The sequence below is a fragment of the Lontra canadensis genome, unplaced genomic scaffold, assembly GCF_010015895.1.
Source record: "Lontra canadensis isolate GAN:19392208 unplaced genomic scaffold, GSC_riverotter_1.0 scaffold107, whole genome shotgun sequence".
Lineage (NCBI taxonomy): Eukaryota > Metazoa > Chordata > Mammalia > Carnivora > Mustelidae > Lontra > Lontra canadensis.
The window spans coordinates 3,008,691-3,030,620 of NW_022631101.1; the positions used below are offsets into that span (position 1 = coordinate 3,008,691).

The 21,930-nt window shown below is 49.2% G+C and overlaps 1 protein-coding gene across 4 annotated transcripts in view; it reads right to left on the bottom strand.

Annotated features, from left to right (window-relative positions):
- Window positions 1-19,058, bottom strand: part of ZNF541 (zinc finger protein 541) — a 41,364-nt gene extending 22,306 nt beyond the window's left edge. The window contains exons 1-6 of one of the 4 annotated variants that reach the window (XM_032839308.1): window positions 18,979-19,058; window positions 18,563-18,715; window positions 17,570-17,721; window positions 6,479-6,876; window positions 3,784-4,027; window positions 377-2,216 (exon numbers count right to left, since the gene is read on the bottom strand). In XM_032839308.1, coding sequence (XP_032695199.1) covers window positions 377-2,216; window positions 3,784-4,027; window positions 6,479-6,779 — 2,385 coding nt within the window. In that variant the 5' untranslated portion in view covers window positions 6,780-6,876; window positions 17,570-17,721; window positions 18,563-18,715; window positions 18,979-19,058. Of the gene's footprint in view, window positions 1-376; window positions 2,217-3,783; window positions 4,028-6,478; window positions 6,877-17,569; window positions 17,722-18,562; window positions 18,716-18,841; window positions 18,929-18,978 lie in introns of those variants that run through there. The other 3 variants (XM_032839309.1, XM_032839311.1, XM_032839310.1) reach the window with 3 other exon arrangements.
- Between the last annotated feature and the right edge of the window lie 2,872 nt (window positions 19,059-21,930).

Here is a 21,930-nt window from a genome sequence, read left to right on the forward strand (position 1 = left end):
TCCCACCAGGAGAGAGACGGTATTGCACGCGGAAATATTTACGGGGGCAGGATCTCTACCTTTATATCCTCTGAAGAACTGAAGGAGGCCAATCCAAAAGGAAGTGAAAAGCAAACAGCAAGCAAGCAGGAAAAGCTTTGGGGGAGAAAGCGTCTGACAACTCGAAAGACCTTGTTCTCAGCTCTTTGGGGGGCGGGGCAGGAGGGACCACAGTCTCCACAAACCTTCCTTTCTGCCTCTCTAAACCTGCCCTAGAGGAACCCCCGAGATGAAACATGATGCCTGACCAACCAGTAAATGCGGGAGCAACTCAGGAATGAGACTCCGGCCTGGAGCACAGGCAGGTTTTGGGTCTCGTGAGGGAGAGCCCAGGTACCTGGATTCTGTTGAATATGGTCAGCTTGGACTTGGAGTCCTGGGGTGGCTCTGCTGGGGGCCCGGCCGATGAGAAGGAGGCCATGGCTACCTGGCTCGGGGAGGCTGTGCAGCACATATCCATTTTCACCTTCTCCTTCCGGAAGCCCGAGAAGCGCTGGGACCTGGGGTTGCCGGAGAAGAGCCTGTAGCCTCCGCCCCGGGCGCAGGCCTGGCTCTTTTCCCCTTTTGTGACCCCCAATGCCGTGCCGTTCTCCGCCTGGGCCTGCTTCCCTGGGAGCGGGGCTCCGAGGGGCTCCTCCCCACCTAACTGGGTCTGCCGTGTGCCCCCGGGGGAGAAGATGTCCCCCAGGTCCAAGGTCCCTTTTGTGGATCTCAGCTGCTTGGCCAGAGAGGAGATGTCTGGATTGCTGGTGGTGTCCAACGATGAGGCCGTGAGGGACGGTGGAGCGGTGGCCCCTTTGGGTCCTCCCTTTGAGTCCCGTCTGGTGCTGGCCGGGGAGGCCTCCCTGGGGAACACAGGCGTGATTTTCCTCCTGCGGGCTGGGGACCCCTCTGGCTCCGGGTTTCCAGGGCCAGCATGGAGAGAGTCGACGGGGGGTGCCGGCGGCGTTGGCTGCTGTGGCCAGGGCCCCGGCAGGGGCTTCAGGGCGGCCTGCTTGCCCTCGGGCCCGGGGAGCTGGGAGAAGATCCGCTGGGACTTGGCAATCATCTGGAACACCTGCATCTGCTCGTGGCTCACCAGAGACTCCTGGGACTTCAGGAACAGCTGCCGGAAGAGTGGTGTGCCGTCCGACGGGAGCCCGCTCGGCTTCTGGGCATCCTGAAGACCTGGCTCCCCGGGGTTTTGCCACGAGAAGGAATCACAGTCAAACTTGCTCTTCTTGGAAACCCAGGCGTCGTCTTCCCCGCAGGCGTATCTAGGGTCACCGGAGGCCTCCCCAGGCGCCTTCAAGAGTGTGGCAGGGAAGGGCAACGTGTCCTCCAGATTGACGGTCCCTGGGCTGGGCGAGGGCTCCCCTGTGGGGGAGATGCTGCTGGGCCCCGGGCCCGACTCGCCACCCTCCCGGGACGGCATCGACGGGGTCTTGTGGACCATGAACATGTTGTTCCCTTTGCTCTTGGCGCAGCCAGGCAGGTTCCGGAGCCACTGGAAGTTGTGGCCAGCTGGCTGGGAACTGGCAGGGACAGTCTGGCCTCGAAAGAGAGGCAGGCAGGCAGGCAGGGGGCCGCCCTCGGGCCAGCCCTCCAGGCTGGGCGGCAGAGGGAGCACCGGTTCGGACTCGGCGGAGTCAGAGCCGCCATTCTCCGAGCCTCTCGAGTGCACGGCCGTGAACATGGCAGCGGCAGGCTCCTTCCGCAGGGGGCGAGGCTCCTCGGAAACGTCCGTGCCCAGGTTCCCAGGAGCTGCCGGGATGCCTGCTGAGGTGCAGGAGGAGGGTCCAGAAGAGGGTGCACAGAGACAGGCCACAGTCCTGCCCTCTCCGCCATCTGCGGGCCCCGCGGCGGCCGGGACGGGCGAGGGAATCTGGTGGACGATGCTGCTGACGATGCGGCGCAGGAGGTCTCGGCTGGGCAAGAGGGAGCCGGGGGACCGGGCTTCCGGGGGTGCCGGGGCGCGCAGGCCGGTGGGCGCAGGCTGACTGCCTGCCTCGTGGGCGTGGGCGTGCGGGGAGTCCCCGCAGGCCTCCTCTTCTGGGGGGGCCTCCTTCAGGATGCACAGGCCGTGCTGCACCTCGTAGTGGCGGCGCAGGGAGCGGTAGTCGCAGTAGCTCTTGCTGCAGCCCTGCTCCATGCACACGAACGGCTTGGTCTTCTGGTGGGTGAGCATGTGCCCGGTCCTGTGGCCACACGGGGGGAGGGAGTCAGCGGCTGCCTCAGCTGCCGCTCCTCGGGGGACCCCAAGGGTGTCCCCAAGGGGCAGTGGTGCGGCCATATCAGAAGCTATACATGCTCCGCCCCCTCCCCCCCATGAGGAGAGACCCAAGCAGCTGCTGATGGCCAAATGCAAGGTGCACTCCTGTCCCTCACCTTTAAGCAAACCCCTCGTCGGAGGGAAAAAAAAAAAAAAATCAATGAAAGGCAGACTGGCATTCCCCAAAGTGAGTTCCCAAGGAACACCAGTCCTCCAGAGTGGCTCCCTGAGGAGGTGGGCTCAGCTGGCAAGCAAGTTTTGAACAAACACTATTTGCTCCTTGGAGGATCAGAGCAGCAAATTTAAAAGCCACGCAGTAGGGAGACAAACCCCTCTTTCAGCTCCCATGTCTCTTGGACTTATTTGTCCACAGAGGTGTTTATTCAAATAGCCCCTCGTAGTGTCCCTGAGGACTAAGGTTCTGCAGGATACGCTCAAGAAGATGCTTACTTCCCCACAACCCTTCCTTTAGCCCAAGAGTCTTTGCTTTCTCCTAGCACTCCTCCAAGGAGACCCTTACCTGGAGCCTACTCCCTGCGGGAAAAAATTACAGATGCCCCATTGGTAAAAACTTTCTAGCAAACAACCAAATGTGCCTCCTGTAATTTCTGCAATTATGAATGAATATGAATCTGTACATTTGCATCCTACTTCTGGCTATGTTAGCATATCACAAGCATAAACAAGTAAGTCAGTCAGTCCTGCCCTAGGTTCCCAACAGCCCTACCCTAGACAGTAACTGCATGGCACATGGGGTTATCTCTAGAAGCCCCCCACCCCGAAACCCTTCTGAGGGAACCTGAAGAGAAGGAGTTTAGGAGCCTCCTAAAAATGCAAGGGCTTGCCATCTCCCACGGTCAAGTCTCTGGGTTTGAAAAAAGTCTATCCTGTCTTGCTAGCAAGAAAGGCTCATCATTTCCAAGATACTTAGAACAAAGGGAATTCTGGCTCCTAACTCTTACAACGGGCTTTATTTTTTTTAAAATCAAGAGGTTTTTTTTTTGTTTTTTTTTTTTAAGGAGTAAGAAAAAACAATGCTCCGTTGCCATATTCTAGAAACAGGCATTTCGGAATCTCTCATGCCCCTGAATTATTCCCACACACATGCCTCACGAGACGCAGATCTGTCCTCCTTGGACACCTGCTGGGGACTCTGAGCATTTCTCTATGTAGTTAGCCCAATTCCCTGCATGACAAAATTGCCTTGGAGCGAACCCGTATGTGTCTTGAAACCCACAAGGGTCCCGCCTGCAGTCAAGGCAGCGGTTTCCGTCCTGGTGGGAACATGCCGGCTGGGTGGAGGGACCTGTCCCGGGCTGTGTGAGCCCCGCGCTCCACAGCGGGCAGTGTGAGAAGAACAGAGGGGCGTCCGTGCACAGCTCCCAGCCATCCGGGGAGCTGGACGGCCGGCTGGGGGGCCTGGGATGGGGTGAGGGAGACCCAGGAGCAGCTCGCCCATTCCCCGCCAGCCCCCTGACCACACTCCGACATACAGGTGGTCCTGGCGCTTGAAGGCCTTGCCGCAGATCTTGCAGACGTGCTTCCTCTCCTGGCTGTGCGTCAGGTAGTGCTTGCTCAGGGAGCTGGCGCTGCTGAACACCTTCCCGCAGAGGCTGCAGTCCAGGAGCGGGTTCTGGGGGGAAGCGTGCTGCCGCTTGCCTTTCCTGGCGCTCCCACAGGTGGCCCTGCCTCCTTCATCAGCCTCCTTAGGCACTTTGAGGGCGCCGAGCCCGAGGTCTAAACAAAGGGAGAGAGCGCAGGTTACAGACGTGTGGGGAAGTCAGAGGGCACGGCTGAGGCTCTCAGTGAGTCTCGGGGCTGCAGCCTGCTGGGGCAGAGGGACCACGTCTGTGTCGTCCAACTACAGCAGCTTTGCGCACAGAGAGAAGGAAGGGGGGAGAAGGGACCCCCGGGATGGCACTCGGAGGGATGGTGGCGGCGATATCTGAAGCACTTCTGGGACAAGGTGACCACCCTGGGCTAGGATTTATGGCTAGAGCATCCGTGGTGCTCTCAGAAGGCCAAGCCAGAAAAATAGAGTCCAAGACCTCAGCAAAGCACAGATCCTTCCTGGCAGCCAATTCCACTTCTGGGATGTTAAAGAAACAAACATGGATTTGTACGAAAACGTAGCTGGTAAAGCAGTTAACGGAGCACTGCCTTTCCTGTTAAGAAACCTCCTAGCATCTGATGAAAGGGCACGCAGGGGACCGCAGGACGCTCTCAATGGTCTAGGACACAGCATTTAAGATAAAACTGGGGGGAAATATCTGACAACATGAATGGATATTCATACCATGCCACTCAGTGAGAGAAGAGCGGCCCATTATAGAACAGAGAGAGACAAAACAATTTGAACAGAAAACAAGCTGAGAGAACAGCATTGACTGGGAGGACTCTGGGCCACTTCTGTTTTCCTTTTCTCGTGTATCTGACTACATTTCTGTGTTTTCTGTATCCCTTTGGGTAAAATGTTTACAAACCATTCACCCGAGGACCCAGGAAGGGACAGGGAATGCTCAGGCGAGAGAGGGGTGGGACAGCATCTCAAGGGGCAGCATGTGGGGAGGAAAGAGCCTGCTTCTGTCCTGCTCCAAGGGACAGAGATTAGGTTTGGTTGTGTCCGACTGAAGAGAAGCAGATTTCAAATCACCAGAAACACAGGTGTGATGGATGCAAGGACACTGTGGGCTCCTGCCGTCTCCAGTGCCTAGAATTCCCTCCCGACACACTCACGGGCACTTCCACAGTCATCTGGTGGATGGACCAACTGTGGGAGAAATTCCTGCTCTTTCGATTGGTCTTCAAGGTTAATGATTGGTAACACACTTTGCAGGGAGGGATGAGGACCCCCCCGTGAAAACCTGGCGAAGGCTGCCAGTTCTCTGCCCAGCAAAATGCACACATATTCACACTACAAGCATTCTTTAGGTGGTTTCTGTGGCCGGAGTCGAGAACCCTAATTCCTCCATCATCCCCAGGCCTGGCCCCGTGCTTATAGCACTGCACCTGTCCCATGATTCTAGGAGTCTACCTTGGCCATCGTTCCAACAAGGGGACAAGGCTGAGCCCTTGTCTACTGTGTCTTGTGTGGAGAGGGGCTTTGGGACTTTCTCACTTTGGCAAGTCTTCAGGACCTTCCCAGAGCTGCTCCTGGAGCAGACGTTCACTGAACCCCTGCTCAGCAGAGCTATCATGGACGTGGCCTTCCATGCATGTGGTGTGAACGGAACCACCAAAAGGCTCTAGCTCAGTCAACCCATCTGAGCAACTGACCCATGAACCTGTGAAAAGAGTTAGCAGAAACTGAATTTGGGGCACCTGGGTGGCTCATTCACTTGAGCACCCGACTCCTGGTCTGGGCTCGGGTCTTGAACTCGGGGTCGTGAGATCGAGTCTCCGAGGTGGGCTTTGTGCTCAGCGGGGAGTCGCCTGAGATTCTCTCTCTCCCTGACCCTCCCCACACATGCCCTCTCTCAAAGAAACAAATACATCTTTTAAAAAAGTTTTAAAAATTGGATTTATCTTGTTGGGGAAGACTGAAAGCAAACCAAAAAACCCAACAGAAATTGCACCGAGCCATTTAACTATTGCATCCTTTCTCCTTGTGCTCCTCTGCTGTTGGAGAGAAAGACTTGTCTGAGTCTGAGATGAGCTCTACTGACACTGATGGAAATGACTGCTATCTGTCTCGTGCTCTACAGCCTGTGCAGTGCTTTTCCAGTCCTTTCTTCCCTTGCTTCTGACTGCTGATACTCTGCAGGGAAGCAGAGTGGACACTATCATCCCCCCACTTCACGGATGAGACACTGAGGCTGGGGAAGCTTAGCCAACCAAGTGACAGATGGGATCCCAGGTCACTCTGTAATCATGAAAAGGGCCTTTGAGATGTGATCAGTAGGAAAATCTCCTGTGAACTCAAATGTCTGCCCACACAACACACAAGATCAGGACATCCACGAATGGCCATTTTCTCAACATTATTCCTCCAGATCAGTGTTTAGTTTCCTTGACTAGGAAGTTGGAAATAATTCCCAAGTTAAAAAAGAAAGTGACTGTCCCCTGTTTCCTAGTCATCTGTGGAGGACACAAATTTTCCTATCCAGTCCATGCAGAAGCAACCCCGAGCCGGCCACAGGAGCTTTTGCACAGCCCTCGGGGCCCTCAGACCCAGGTGGACAGCCTCACCTTGTAAGGAAGCCTGAGATTCCGGGTCTGCGAACTCCTCCAGCAGCTTCACAGAGTCACTGTCCTTCCCTGAGTACAGGGACAGGGTGTCTAAGTTGTCCTCCAGCACCTCACTGGCCATGTCGGGCGTTGGGAGGCTGGGGTCCAGGTCCAAACCACTCAGGCCAGCATAGAGCAGGTCTCGTGTGCTGGGACCCAGATCCCGGTTGAGGGTGTCGCTGCAATTGAGGCTCTCGGAAAACGAAGGGAGATGCATCTCTGGAGGGAGGGCACCCTCGTCCCCGAGGCTGTACTGGTCCATGGCTCTCCACTGCCAGGTCTTGGCCAAGAGCTACTCTCCAGACAAGCAAGGCCGTGTAAGGAGTCAGGGAGGAAAAGCTCTTGGTGCTGTCTAATTCCTGAAAATGAATGAGGAGGAGTCAAAATTATGAGATGGCAATGCAGCATGGCAGGTGGAGCATGGACTTGGAGTTCAAACAGACCTGTGTTTGGGTCTGTTCTCTGCCACTTAACAGCCATGGGAACTTGGGCAATTCACTTAAGCTCCACGAGCCCCAGTTTCCTCATCTGTAAACTGGGCATAAGAGAAACTCCATCATAAGGTTGTTGTAGGGAATAAATAGAAGAATTTCCAGCAACATGGTGGACAGAACTGACCTCTTTCTCCAGCTATAAACACAGAGAAATATGACAAAAGAAAAATTTTAATACGTAGCCAAGCTCAAGAGAGAGGCAAAACCCCATGTGCCAGCAACAAGGAGAAAATACAAAGGAAACTCAGAGGTGTAGGCTCAAGTCAGCCAGAGGGCAAAGTCAGACTCTGATACTGAGCCTCTTGTCCAATATGGCAGCAACTGGTCATACATGGCTGTGAAGCACATGACATGGGACTGGCCCAAACTGAAACATGCCATGAGTCTAACCCACACACTGGATTTGGAAGACTTAGTATTTTTTTTTTAAGGATTTTATTCATTTGACAGAGATCACAAGTAGGCAGAGAGGCAGGCAGAGAGAGGGGGGAAGCAGGCTCCCCGCTGAGCAGAGAGCCCGATGCAGGGCTCGATCCCAGGACCCTGAGACCATGACCCGAGCCAAAGGCAGAGGCCCAACCCACTGAGCCACCCAGGCACCCCAAAACTTAATATTAAAAAAAAATAAGTTTAGTATGTTTTAATATTACTACATGTTAAAATGATAATGTCTTGGATACAGCGGGTGAGATATGTTATTAAGATGAATCTCATCTTCCTCTATTTAGTTTTTCAATAAAAAAACTTTATATATACGATTCATATTATATTCCTATTAAAGAGCATTATCCAGGAAGCTGGAACCCAGGGCCATAACTGACACAGGTGAAAAGGAAACAGGGTCCTGAGCTTGCAGGAAGTAGAGATCTGGGACCTTGGAAGAGCCCAGCCATGCATGGGAAAACTACACAATCAAAAGGAAAAACTCTGGGGGCGCCTGGGTGGCTTAGTAGGTTAAAGCCTCTGCCTTCGGCTCAGGTCATGATCTCAGGGTCCTGGGATTGAGCCCCGTGTCGGGCTCTCTGCTCAGTGGGAAGCCTGCTTCCTCCTCTCTCTGCCTGCCTCTCTGCCTACTTGTGATCTCTCTCTGTCAAATAAATAAATAAAATCTTAAAAAAAAAAAAAAGAAAAAGAAAAACTCTGCACATGGGGCACCTGGGTAGCTCAGTTGGTTAAGCATCTTGCTTTTGGCTTAGGCCATGATCCCAGAGTCCTGGGATCGAGTCCCATGTCAGGCATTCTGCTCAGCGTGCTTCTCCCTCTCAAATAAATAAATAAAATCTTAAAAAAATAAAAGAAAAGAAGAAAAACTCTGCACACAAGCCAGAGTGTACCCCCAAGAATCAGGAAGAAAACGGGCAATGGGAGACAATAAAACCCAGCATGAGAAAAGAGTAAGTCAGTACAGGGCAAGACCAAACATTTTAAAAAAGAGACAAGTGAAACATTCATGAAGACATTTAAATCAAGAGCTCACTTAGAAGGGCTAAGCAGCAGAAGAAACAGGGCTGAAGAGAGAAATAAGGAATTGAAAGAGCAATCTGAGGAAGTACCCCCAGGATCCAGCAGAGAGAGAGAAAGAAATGGAAAACACGAATGGGAAGCTGAGAGAGTACAAACAGAGAAACAAATGCAAAAGACTAACAGTGTCTGACAGGCGTCCCCCCCCCCACAAAGAGGAGAGAACACAGAACACATGACATATTTTTTTTTAAAGATTTTATATTTAAGTGATCTCTATACCCAGTGTGGGGCTCGAACTCACAACTCCAGGATGAAGAGTGGCAGGCTCCACTGACTGAGCCAGCCAGGCACGCCAGGAAAAATGACATCTTAAAGAGATACTGGTGGAGAAGTTTCCAGAATTGCAGGGACACCGGAATTAAGCTCATAATTCCTGAAGATGACTGGTTAATACCAAGTGGGGCAAAGCCAAGCAGGATAAGTAAAAGTGAATTCACTCCTCAACCCACAACAGTAGAACTGCCGACCACTAAAGAAAGAGAGAAAACCCTACAAAGGACCAGAAAGGAGAGGCAGATAGTTTACAAAGGGATGATGGCTAGCCTGCTGGCAAACATCTCAAAAGAGCAAAGGCTAGGAGACCAGGAATAGCACCGCCAGCGGATGAAGGCAGGGTGAGAGCCAGCTCAGAACTCAACACGCAGGGAAACTAGTATTAAGGGTGTGCAACAAAGACGTTTTCAGACAAGGCATAAGAGGTTGCACATAGACCTTGGCTCAAAGGCTAATACAGGTTTTGAACCATTTGGGAAAGAAAAGACAAGGTTTAACTTTATACTTTACCCATGCTAAAAGAATCCAAGTGTAACTACCAAAAGAAAAGGAATAAACTATATAACATCTGAACTGGTAGAATTTAACCCACCCCCCAAAAGAGAAAAAAGACTCAAATGACTAAAATTTGCAATTAAAGCAGAAACAAAACCAGAAAAGACTATAAAAGATTACTATGAACAACTGCATGCCAACAAAGAAGGTAACTTGGAGAAAAATGGACAGATTCTAAAAAGACACAAATCACCAAAACGACCCAAGAGGAAAGAGACTATCTGCATAGCTCTGTAAGAAGGAAAAAGATTAAGTTAGTAACTTAAAAACTTCCTACCCATGTCACTGCAGAAACAATGAAAAAAGTCAGCTTTATTGGAACTCTGGAAAACAGCCAATGGTTTACTGCAAACAAACCAACACTTAGCAAGACAAAGGTGAATGAGACATGGTCCTGTGGCATTTTAACTTACTCCTGTCTCATTCCCTCTTCCTCCCCCTACCAGCTGTGGTTTTGAAGACAGAAGCCACATTCTGGTGTGGGCTCCTAGTGCAGAAGGCAGCAGAGAAGATCTTGTTCTCACATCTGAGCTTGTCTGTCTTGACCTGTCAGATGGAGGTCTAACACGGAGGTCTTGCCTTGATTTTGCCTAACTTGGAATTTCTCGGCAGAGAACAGCCATGAGGATGGCATTTGTTGAAAACATTAAAGGCCACATTGTACACTCAAAATTAATATAAGTGTATATTAATTATACGTCAACAAAAAAATGCTCAGAAAATAAAAAATAAAAACAATGCGGCAGATGCTGCAGCCCAGGGCAAAGGATATTAATTGGGGCCAACAACAAATTTGCCACTGAAAGTCAGGGAGGGAGAGCTGGACAGTGAGAGGCTTTGAAGAGTCAGGGCTCTGAAAAGCTTCTATGCTGGCAGTTTCTTAGAAAACTAAACATGGTTTCACTGTACAATCCAGTCATCACACTCCTCCGTATCTACCTGTGAGCTGGAAACTTATGTCAACACAAAACCTGCACTCAAATGTTTATAGGAGCTTTATCTGTAACTGCAAACAACTAGAAGCAACCAAGATATCTCCCAATAGGAGAACGGATAACCAAACTCTGGCACCTGTGTACAATGGAATGTAATTCGGCAATGAAAACCAAGGAGCTAGGGGCACCTGGGTGGCTCAGTCGGTTAAGCATCTGTCTTCAGTTCAGGTCCTGGGATTAAGCCATGTACTGGGCTCTCTGCTTGGTGGGTAGCCTACTTCTCCTTCTCCCTCTGCCCTTCTCCCCCTCCCCCCAGCTTGTGCTTGCTCACACTATCTCTCAATAAATAAAATCTTAAAAAAAAAAAAAGCCAAGGAGCTGTCAAGCCACAAAAACACATGAAGGAAACTTAAATGCATGTTGCTAAGTGAAGAAAGCTGGTCTGAAAAGACTACATATTATATGATTCCAACCATATGGCATTTTGAAAAAGGCAAAACTATAGAGATACTCAGAGACTGGTGGTTGCCAGGGTTTGAGGGGAGGGCGGAGGGATGAATAGGTAAAGCACAGGTGGGACTTTGAGGGAAGTGAAATTACTCTGTGTGATTCACGTAATAGTAGGTACAAGACATTATACATTAGCCAAAACCCACAGAACTGCACAACACAAAGAGTGAATCCTCATGTAAACTACGGACTCTAGTTAACTAAGAATAAAATAAACTTTAAAAATAAAAACCATCCACATCAGGGCGCCTGGGTGGCTCAGTGGGTTAAAGCCTCTGCCTTCGGCTCAGGTCATGATCTCAGGGTCCTGGGATCGAGTCCCACATCAGGATCTCTGCTCAGCGGGGAACCTGCTTCCCCCTCTCTCTCTGCCTGCTTCTCTGCCTACTTGTGTTCTCCGTCTGTCAAATAAATAAATAAATAAAATCTTTAAAAAAACCAAAAACCAAACAACAAAAAAAAAACCATCCACATGTTTCAAGGAATCAAGAAGGCCATGTGTCCAGGGCAGGCACATGTCAGAAAACACTTGTGAAGGCACTAAGCTCTCACTTCTGGCTGACTTTGGGTCTGTGAACTCCTGCTGAGCGCAGAAGTTGTGTCCCAACACTCAACATAGAGCCCCACTGCAATGACCAGGAGATGTGTTTTGACTCCAGGCACTTAAGGGAATCTATGCCAAATCGCAGCTGACCGCAGACTAACAGAACAGAGACTTTGCTGACCACGCACGACAAAGAATACAGTCTACAGCGAGCGTCTACAAAAGTCACTAGCCAAACATTATAACTCATAAGCGGTGGCCAGCAACAAACCTTGGGGTAGGGGGAAGGAGAATCTGATTCCAAGAGTCACCACATTACAGTATTAAAAATGTCCACTTTCTCAACAAAAATAATTACGAGGCGGGCAAACAAAGTATGGCTCAATGAGAGGGCCAACTGTTTCATACAAACGATGGAATCAAACAGTATCGGCCTTTTACGTCTGGTGCTTTTGGGAAGAATAGCATTCTCAAGGTAAATCACACTGCAGCGCGCACTATTACTTCATGACTTTACGGACAGACAATTTTCCATCGTCTGCATATGGCACATTTTCTTCATCCATTCATCTGTTGATGCGTATCTGGGCTGTTTCCATTTTGGGCTATTATGAATAATTCCATCCTCGCCCAAACATTCAGTAAATCCTTGATGACTCACTGGTAACAAATCTGTTGGATCCTAGAGTAACCGGAGTTCGGGTCTAGACTCCTAGGCTGTTGGTTTCTACTGTTTTTAAACTTTCCAGGTTGAAATGCAGTCGAACAGCTGTGCCCAGAGCACCTGCATTTCATGTCATGCAGCTACTTGCATGTCTGGGTGTGGAGCCTATTGGGGGAGCTCAAAAGGGGAACACAGGCCCACAAGAGTACAACTCTGAGACCCAAGTGAGTTCTAGAATTCAGAATATGGGTGAATCAATGAAAAACACTGTATCTTAAGTAAACTTCAGTGGGCCTGGGGTAGCGCCTGGTAACCAAATCACTATTTCCGCATCAACATCTGTGAGGACTCCGAGTGAGCGGAATAAATACTACAAAAGGTAACCTGTGAGTTCAGGTTTGCCCACCCAATAGGTCTGCGACCCTGTGGCATTGTCAGAATTTTTCTGGTTTCTAAATTGCAGAGAAGGGAGTGTGGGCCATAGAAATTTATATTCTGAGGCAAAACGAATTTCTTCAGCACTGCAAAGAGGAAAGAAGCCATCTCTTCTTTTCAGGTTCCAATAATAAAAACAAGCTAATAAAAGAAAACAGAAAACGTTGTTTAAAATAAACATGAAGCCATGTTTAATAAAATAACATGAAGCATTTTTCTCCTTCTCAGAGATTTCCATGCATGAGTTCACTCTCTTCTCTCTCCAACCTGGAGGCTGGAGCTGTATCACTTCCATTTTACAAAGAAGGAAAGGACCTGGTGGACTCTGAGATGCTGAGTAATTTGTCCAAAGTAACATGTCTAATGAGGTGTTGAGCCGAACCTTAAACCCAGATATTCTGACTTTATAGCTTGTGTTCTTACCCACTACACAATACTAATTCACCATAAATAAATTTACACTGCGCTACACCAATTAATAGAGAAAGCACAAAAGGTTCTGGATAGGGGCAGAATTCCCCACAGGCCGAGTCATGTGCTTTCCAGCATACTCCCATCATCCACAGGACAAACTGGTCTCATTACCACTTGGGGCAGGCATGCCTAAAGTCCAAAGGCCATGTTTTGATATTTACATCTTTTTCCAGTTAGTGAAGCAAACCCCTCCTCAGCCAATATTGAACTTGTTCTTGTTCTGTCAACAGATAAATTCAATCCAACAAGTTTTAGCACCTTCTAGATACAGGGCTCCCTGCTAATCCTTGTGGGGCAGGGTTTGTGGTCCCCTGGAACCTCGCACACATTCCCAATTCTTTCCAAGAATTTTATAATTTAGTGCTTTCCTTCAGAGAACCACCTAAGAAAAGAAAATCAGTCTATGAGAATTACTGGTTTACTACCTTATAACCCAGTACTACCATGTGATTCCCACACCCGGGGTATGTTTATAAATGCACGAATGCCAAAGGGGATGATTTTCATTGCCACAGGCTAATGAGAAGGGGACAGAGGTGGATTTAGCTCATAACAAGGACTTTGGGGTCACCTAAAAGCCAACAGACATCAGGGTACAAATGGAGGTCTTGCGGCAGTTTGAACTGAGGAAAAGGACAGGAGACCTGAGACATCACGGGGTCTGCTAAATCCACAGTGGCCCAGTGCAGCCTTCCACAAGATGTTTGTTTCAAGAAAGCTCTTCGGTTTTAGCAAAATAGCACCCCTCCCACTAAACTGATGTTTGTAATATGAATTACATTGGTTTGGTTGCTTTGTTTTACATTTAATTTGCAAATTGATTCTGGCTTTATGGTGCCACAAGAACTGTAAGCTTTAGGAACATATGCCTTGTTTTATCATCATTTATGCCTTGTTTAATAGTTTAAAAAAACAACTTAAGCCAACGCTAGGGATGTGAAGCAATTTTAATGTTTTTCTTTTAAAAAAGGCCTGTCATTCTATGACTGGTGGGAGCGGGAGGAGACAGGGATTCTCCTGTGAAAAGCTAAAGCCTCTTGGGAAATTACTCTGCCATACGTTCTAGCCTGCAGCAACAGGTACACACTCTGGTAAGGAACATTTACTGAGGCATCGTTTGGATGGAAAGGAGGGAATGATCTAAACACTTACCGCTTGTATGAAGGGGTTTTATTTCACCCAGAATTAATCTGAATATTTTTCTATTTGTTGTCAAGTCGAAAAATCTGTAGACTTCTTTTGGACAGAGCCTCGCTGTCCTAAAGAATTCTGTGTGCTGATGGAAACTGTCTACACTGGCGCTGTGCGAGGACAGCCGCCAGCCACAAGCTGCTGATGGGCACCTAGAAATGCAGGAGCTGCAACCGAGCAGCTACATTATGTATTTTATTGAAGTGTCATTAAATGCTAGTGTATACAGCTACAAGTCCCTGGCAGCTACCACCCTGGACGCTGGCTGATCTGCAGATTTCTTATTGGAGGCAAGCTTTCCGACTTCTATTTCAAAATCTTGGAAGGGGGGGCGCCTGGGTGGCTCAGTTTGGGGACCGTGACTCTTGATTTCCTGGCTGTGAGTTTCAAGCCCCATGTTGGGCATAGAGCTTACTATAAATAAATGAATAAGTCTTAATGCTAAAAAAAAAAAACCCAAAAAAACAAAACCAAAAAAAACCCCTGAGGCTCTGTCCATTGCAATAACTTTCAAGAGAAGCTTTGCCGTTGCAAGGAAGCCACAGCTGGAGCTGAGAAGGGCAGCTGCTCTGGACAGAGCAGACACTGTCCGGTTTGCCGGGGTCCCCACCAACACCTAATCTCTCACCCTCTCCCACCTCACTCATTTCTATGCCCTGCCAGGCCCCTGGAGAACTCTTTCCTTAGGACCCTGATTTCCTCAGGACCTGATTTCCTTAGGACCAACCTCTCTCTGAGTAGCTTTACCAAATGAAACCCTTCAACAACATCTTGCCTGGCACGGAACTAATTCTGGTCAAAGAAAGCTTTCTGCTTTCCTTTCGCAGATGAGTGACAAGATCCCATTCCTTTTTGAAAAGCTCCAACCTGCTATTCTGCCTGCCTGCCTGCCTGCCTTCCTTCCTTCCTTCCTTCCTTCCTTTTTTTCCCCCCCAAGCACCATTTTCTCCTTTCCCTCTCTGCATCAGTGTTACCACGAAGAGAGTGGTCACATCCGAAGCTGGGAAATAATGGCGACTTGCAGCTTTTACCCCGGGGGTGCAAATTCTTTTCCTGTTTTCCCACCCCAAACATTATCGCCACTATAGGCCTGTTGTGCTCAGCCTATGTGGTGTTTTCTTTTTTGCAATTGGGTTCGTCACCAACATTTTTCTTAACGGGGAGATTTCAACTAAATATATTAATGTCTGGCTTCTCTTGAAAATTGTTAGATTTTGTATTTCCTGAGAGTTCTCTGTAGGAGAGAAGCGAGGGACAACTGCCTCCTCCTAACAACATTGCCACAGTCCTCACTTTCTTCCTGCTTGGCCCCTGTCATCATCATCATCATCATAAATCCCAGCAATAGCAGCAGACACTTCTCCGGCTTTGCCATGCGCCAGGCCCTCCTCGAATCACTTATGGATCATCGGATCCCCACAATGCCCCTTTCAGGCACATCCTCTCTTTTTAACCTTATTTTACAGATGAGGAAAATAAAGTGCAGAGAAGTAAAGTAACTTGCCCAAAATCAAGGTTTTGGGGTTTTGTTTTTGTTTTGTTTGTTTTGTTTTCAAAATCAAGGTTTTTGACTCCCTGGGGGAATCTGACGTCAAAGCCCTGCCAGGTAACCACTTTGTATGCGAGGATTCCGTCCCTGAGCCTGGGACTCCTGCCCTACATTCTGTAGCTAGTTTCTTAAGCTGAACAACCAAAGGACACTCCCTCCCCCTGGCCATGGAACCAAAATAATTCTGACAAGAGGGTTAACTCTTCTCCTCTGATCGCTCATTAAAAGAGCAGATTTAGGGGCGCCTGGGTGGCTCAGTGGGTTAAGGCCTCTCTGCCTTCAGCTCAGGTCATGATCCCAGAGTCCTAGGATTGAGTCCCGCATCGGGCTTCTGCTCAGCGGGAAGCCTGCTTCCTCCTCTCTCTCTGCCTAGTTGTGATCTCTGTCAAATAAATAAATAAAATCTTAGAATAAAAATAAAAGAGCAGATTTACACCTTACATCAGGAGAGAGAAAGAAGACATGGAGGAATCAGAAGGCAAAGACTATGCTTTCCAGGAAAATTTTTTACAGAGAATTAACTAAGGGAGGAAAAGAGACCTCAGAGCTTCTCATTCCAAAAGCTGATCTTAGCATAAAATGCAAAAAAGCATTAACATCTAGAAGAGCAGTTTTTAAAGGGAGGTGGGAGGGGGTGGGGAGCCCTGGGGTCCTCAAGAGCCTTCCAGCGAGTCTTCGAGGTCACAACTACTTTCATAATAAAATTCAGACATTATCTGCCTTTTTCATTCTCAGTGAAACTTTCCAGAAGCTACAGGGAATACCTCAAAAGGGTGAATGCAGAAGCAGATATGAGATTCCAGATGATTCTAAAAGCATAAAACAATGCCACTATTCTCACCAGATTTTTCGTGTTCTAAAATACAGTCTTCTGAAAAAAAATTTTTTTAAATAATCAACTTTGTTAATATACAATGAGTTTATTAATGTTATTTTTAAATGAATAAATATTTTAAAAACTCACTAAACTTCCAATGCACCAAATATCAGCATATATAGTTTGTACGCACAACCTCTCTGGAGTCTTCAATGATTTTTAAGTATAAGGGGCTCCTAAGACCAAAAAGTTTGAGAACTGCAGCTCTAAAAAGGAAAAGTCCTGCATGTGCACACGTGGCGAACACAGAAAGAAACCCTAAAGCAAATATTCCATAGTGATGGCCAGTGGCATGTTTTGTAAGGGCTTCACGCTCTTTAAATGCCTTTGAAATTCATGATCACCATTTAAGGCTTCAAATAAAGAAAATGTTCTGGTCTCGTCTCAAAACAAAAAATCAGGGGCGCCTGGCTGGCTCAGTGGGTTAGGGCCTCTGCCTTTGGCTCAGGTCATGGTCTCGGGGTCCTGGGGTTGAGCCCCACATCAGCTCTCTGCTCGGCGGGGAGCCTGCTTCATCCTCTCTCTCTGCCTGCTTCTCTGCTTACTTGTGATCTCTCTTTCTCTGTCAAATAAATAAATAGATGTCTTAAAAAAAACAAAAACAAAAACAAAAAACCACCACCACAACAAAAAACAAAATTAAGTTCTGGCAACAGTGTCCCGGCATTTCCACTGACTGGTAGGTATCCCTTAGATGGGGCACACAGTCTGACATACCACACTGCAGGCCTTCACCTGCCTGTCCCTGGAGGTATCTAACTTGCTACCCTGAGCCATGGCAGTGGGGTGGGGGGTAGCATTTTTGCAATCAACAATGAAACATACATCAGTTTAAGAAATGTCTACATTCCTCCAGAGAAGTCAGCTTGCACTACAAAAAACCTTTTCCTTATCTGACTTCCCAAAGCAGCAACTTGTAATTGTTTCACCATCCCTGCAGAGACTCTTGGATCGATTAGAAACCCTTCTGAGAAAGAAAGGAATCCATCTGACAATCTTTGGACAAGGACAAAAGAAGAAAACTCACCAGGAGAAGAGCAAACGAGCAAATCTCCAAGGAACAGGAGGGCCCAGGTTAAGCCCCTCAGAGAGGGGATTCAGGTGAGCGGCAGACCACTGGCTATTTCCTCCTGGAATTCTGGGTAGTAAATTCAGGACACTCATCCAACTTCTTTTGCCCTGAAAGCAGGTGGTGGAAAGGAAGAGGCATTCAGAACTTGGGTCCCCAAAGAAGCAAGCACACAGGTGTGAAATTGGGAAAGATGGGCAATATTTGGAAGAAGGAAGAAAGCAATACTAAATCGGGGCAATCTAGATGGTACAGGGGCTTTGTTGTTAAGGGAAATCTATTTTTTTCTTCCTTTCCTTATTGTTCTTCCTTGGTAAGGGACCTGGAGGGTTTTGCTGGGAAAAGCCTAATTGGGGTAGAACTGGTGATGAAAAAGGATTTTTGCTGAAAAGGGTTGGAAAAACAAATATCACATGAGATATTGGAAGCACCGAGTTGGTCTGTTATCAGCGGAAAGAGACTACAAAAAGAGGGACTCTTGGTGGAAAGAAACAATTTTTGTTGAAAAGTGATCCTTAATGGAGGAAGAATCTGGAAATGAAAAATACATGTATATATATGTATGTGTGTGTGTGTGTATATATATATATATATATATATACACATACATATATGTGTGTGTGTATATATATATATATATATATATTTTTTTTTTTTTTTTTTTTTTTTTTTTTGCTAGAGGAAGTTCCTAAAAGGAGGGCGAGGGGTATAATCAAAGAAGAGAGGAGAGATTTTTGTTTTTGCTGGAAGATCCTAAAAATAAACAAATCTTGGTCCCCTATTCAGAAAAAAAGGGGATTTTTAGCAGAAGGCCTGGAAGCTAGGGTGAATGCAAGGCCTCGGTGCAGAAAGTGCGGAGGTCGGTAGGGCCCCAAGGCGCGAGCTGGGGAGCTGTGAGGGGGCAGTTGGGGCCTGCGGGGCGGGGGAGGAAAGAAAGGGGATGCAGCGGACCAGGGACCCCGGAGGAGAGTCTTCTCCAAGGGGGAAGTGGCTGCGGGGGTGCAGCGGGGCCCGGAGCTGTTGGGGTGCAGAAGGTGCGTGCGTGACGCGGGGTGAGGGGCGCCCGCGGCGCCTGGTGCGCTCCTCGAAAAGGAGATGGACCCCCTAAAAAACAAATATATAAACGAATTAGATTTTAAAAGGGGGGGAGGGGTTGAAAAGTGAGGAGGGGCGGGAAGGGGGGGTAGGGAGGAAAGGGAAGGGGCAAGGGCAGCAGCAACCGGGTTTTACCCGCCCCCGGGGGCTCGCGCGCCGGCCTCGAGCCTCGCGCCTGGCGGGCCTCCCAGCGGCCCCCTGCCTCCCTCGCGCTGCCCGCCGGCCGGGCGCGCACGCGCACCCCGGCCGGCCCCCCGGAGCGGCCGGCTCACCCGCGGCGCGGGCGCGCGTGCGTGGCTGCGGGTCGCCTCACGGCGCCCAGGGCGGCCTCGCGCGCCCCTCGCGCCGCCCGGGCTCCCGGCGCGTGCCGCCCGGCGGCGAAGTCTCCGCAGCTATTGGGCCTCCGCCGAGGGGCGGGGCCACGCGCGGGGCGGGGCTTTGGTGCGGTCAGGTGACCAGCGGCGGGCGGGAAAGGAGGCGGTTGGTCGCCATTTTGCGAGGAGGGCCGTTGAGGGCGGGAGAGTGTCAAGGCGGAGCCCGGGAAGGGGCGGCGGGGGGAGGGGCCGGCCCCCCAACACCCGCACCCACACCGAGGCCGGGAGGTCGGGAGGCCGGCAGCCCCGGCCATTGTTCCTGGAGGGCGGCTTTAGAACGCAGCGGCGGGGTACTCGGGCTCCCTGCGGCCGCTCCGAGCGGCGGTGGCCGGCGGTGGGAGCTCCGAGGCGGGGGCCGCCCTGGCCGGGTTGTGGAGCCCAGCGAGGCAGCCTCTTGTGTTCCCGAGGCAGCCGCTGCGCGAGCGGGAGACACGGAGACCAGCCCTTCAGTGGGCTGGGACGATGCGGGGCTGCCCCGCTTCGACGTGGCGGCTCCCGGCCGTCTGTGAGTCCGGCTCGGTGCTGGGCCATGTTGAGGGAGGGGTGGAAACGGGGTGAGCAGTGTCTGGAGGGCGCTGACGGGTCCAGGAGTTTGAACCTTGGAATAGCGGAGACGGGAATTCATACCCTAGAAAGTGAACGCTGAACATCCTAGGACACAAAATAGCTTTGCGGTTGCCTGGGTTTTGGGACTGGGGATCCGCCGTACCTGAGCACGAGGGGATCGGACTGGGGTGATGGGAAGATTCTAAAAGTGAGTTACGGCGATGGTTGTGCAACAGGGTGGATGTACTAGAAATTCTTGGATGGTGCACTTAAAATGGGTGACGTTTGCATAAATGATACCTCAGTAAAGTTTAGTTGATTTCGAAAATGGATCCCTGGGGTAGACAGAACAGAGAGGAGAAGAAAAAGACCGGCATTCTACTTTTGGAGTCCTTTGTCCAGCAAATATTTATTGAGCTTCTTTCCGAGCTAGAGCTGCGTCTGAGTCAGACAGACAACCCTGCTCTAGCTTATGTTCTGGAGTAGCGCTGTCCTAATGAAACAATACAAAAACGTGAAATTAACTTTAATAATACAATTTAACCCAAAAGGTTATTTCAGTATGTAACCAATGCAAAATTTTTAGTAAGTTGCCTCCCCCCCCCTTTTTTTTAAAACCCTGGACATTTCGTTCCAGACCCGTTGCATTTCAAGGTTGGCCACAGGTAGCTAGTGGCTCTGGTACTAAACAGCATACCTCTAACTGGGGACAGGCAAATACATTTAGAATGCAGTGTGGAAAGAAAAAATAAGGAAAGAGGATGGAGATCGTCAGAGGGTACTATTTGATACAGGTCTGTGAAGGTCTCTCTGGTGAAGTTACACTGAGCAAAGACCTGAAGGAAGTGAGGAAAGGAATCTATAAAAATATTTGGGGGAAGAGCAAGTGCAAAGGCCCTGAGGCAGGAAGATGTGGATCCATATGCAAAGACAGGAATTAAACACCTGCTTTCAATTTAGGACAGACGTTTCATTTTTTTCACAAACAGTTAAAGTGAGGTATCTGGGTGGCTCAGTGGGTTAAGCCTCTACCTTTGTCTCAGGTCATGATCTCAGGGTCTTGGGATCGAGCCCTGCATCAGGCTCCCTGCTTGGCGGGGAGCCTGCTTCCCCCTCTCCCACTCATTCTGCTTGTGTTCCCTCTCTCACTGTGTCTCTATCAAATCTTTTTTTTTTTTTTTTTTTTTTAAAGTGAGTAAGGTCTTTAGAGCCTGTCTCAGAATGGCTGTCTTCTCTCTGGGGGAGAGGCTGGCATCTGGACGGATGGCCTTTTGTCCCTATTTTCTAGTGGAGACTTATGTTTATGGTTTGTGTGTGGAAGAGCATTTCCTGTTAAGATGACCCTCCCAGATAAAGATGCCTTAAAAAGCCCCTGTGGGCACTCATCAGGATAGCCAAAAGGTGGAAACAACCAGATGTCCAACGACCAATGAACGGATAAGCTAAACGTGGTAGATCCAAGTAGTGGAATAAGATCCAGCCATACAAGGAGTGAAGTGCTTAACCCTATAACTTAACTCGTTCATAAGAAATAGGTTTAACATTAAAACAGGTGAACACACTGGGGTGCTTGGGTGGCTCAGTAGGTTAAGCCTCTGCCTTCGCCTCAGGTCATGATCCTGGGATCGAGCCCCACATCGGGCTCCCTGCTCCACGGGGAGCCTGCTTCTCCCTTTCCCACTCCCCTGCTTGTGTTCCCTCTCTCCCTGTCTCTGTCAAATAAATCAATAAATAAAATCTTTTTTTAAAAAGTCATTAAATAAAAACTGAACCTCTCAGTATTTTAAGCTTTAGAGAGTAAAAAAGCACCCCTACATCTCTTTTACAGAAGACTTCCTTTGGCTTCCTCTGTCTGGCGCAGTGTTTCTCAAAAGTGAGCCTGGAGGGCTGACGCAGGAGGTCTGATGTGGGACCTGAGAATGCGAATTTCTAATGAGTTCTCCAGTGATGTGGCTGCTACTGGGTGGGAGGCCACACTTGGAGAATCACTATTTTTGTACCAAGAATCTACTAACACTGTGGGGTGCTCTGTTAGACACTTTCAAGGGAAGGGTGGCCGCTCTCTGAACGCAATGCACATTCACCTTTGGGGAGAGAATGAATCAGCGGGAGGGCTGTTGCAGGATCAAAATGAGTGGCTTTCCCCTACCCTGAAACACAGTACCTGGGGATACTGGCGAGATGTTTCTCACTGAAATGAGGACTTGAACAACCCTAATGCCAAGAGAGGGGGAAAAAAAAAGCAAGCAAACATCCTCTTCTTAATATTTAGCCATGGAAATCCAAGTCCATGGGAATAGAACA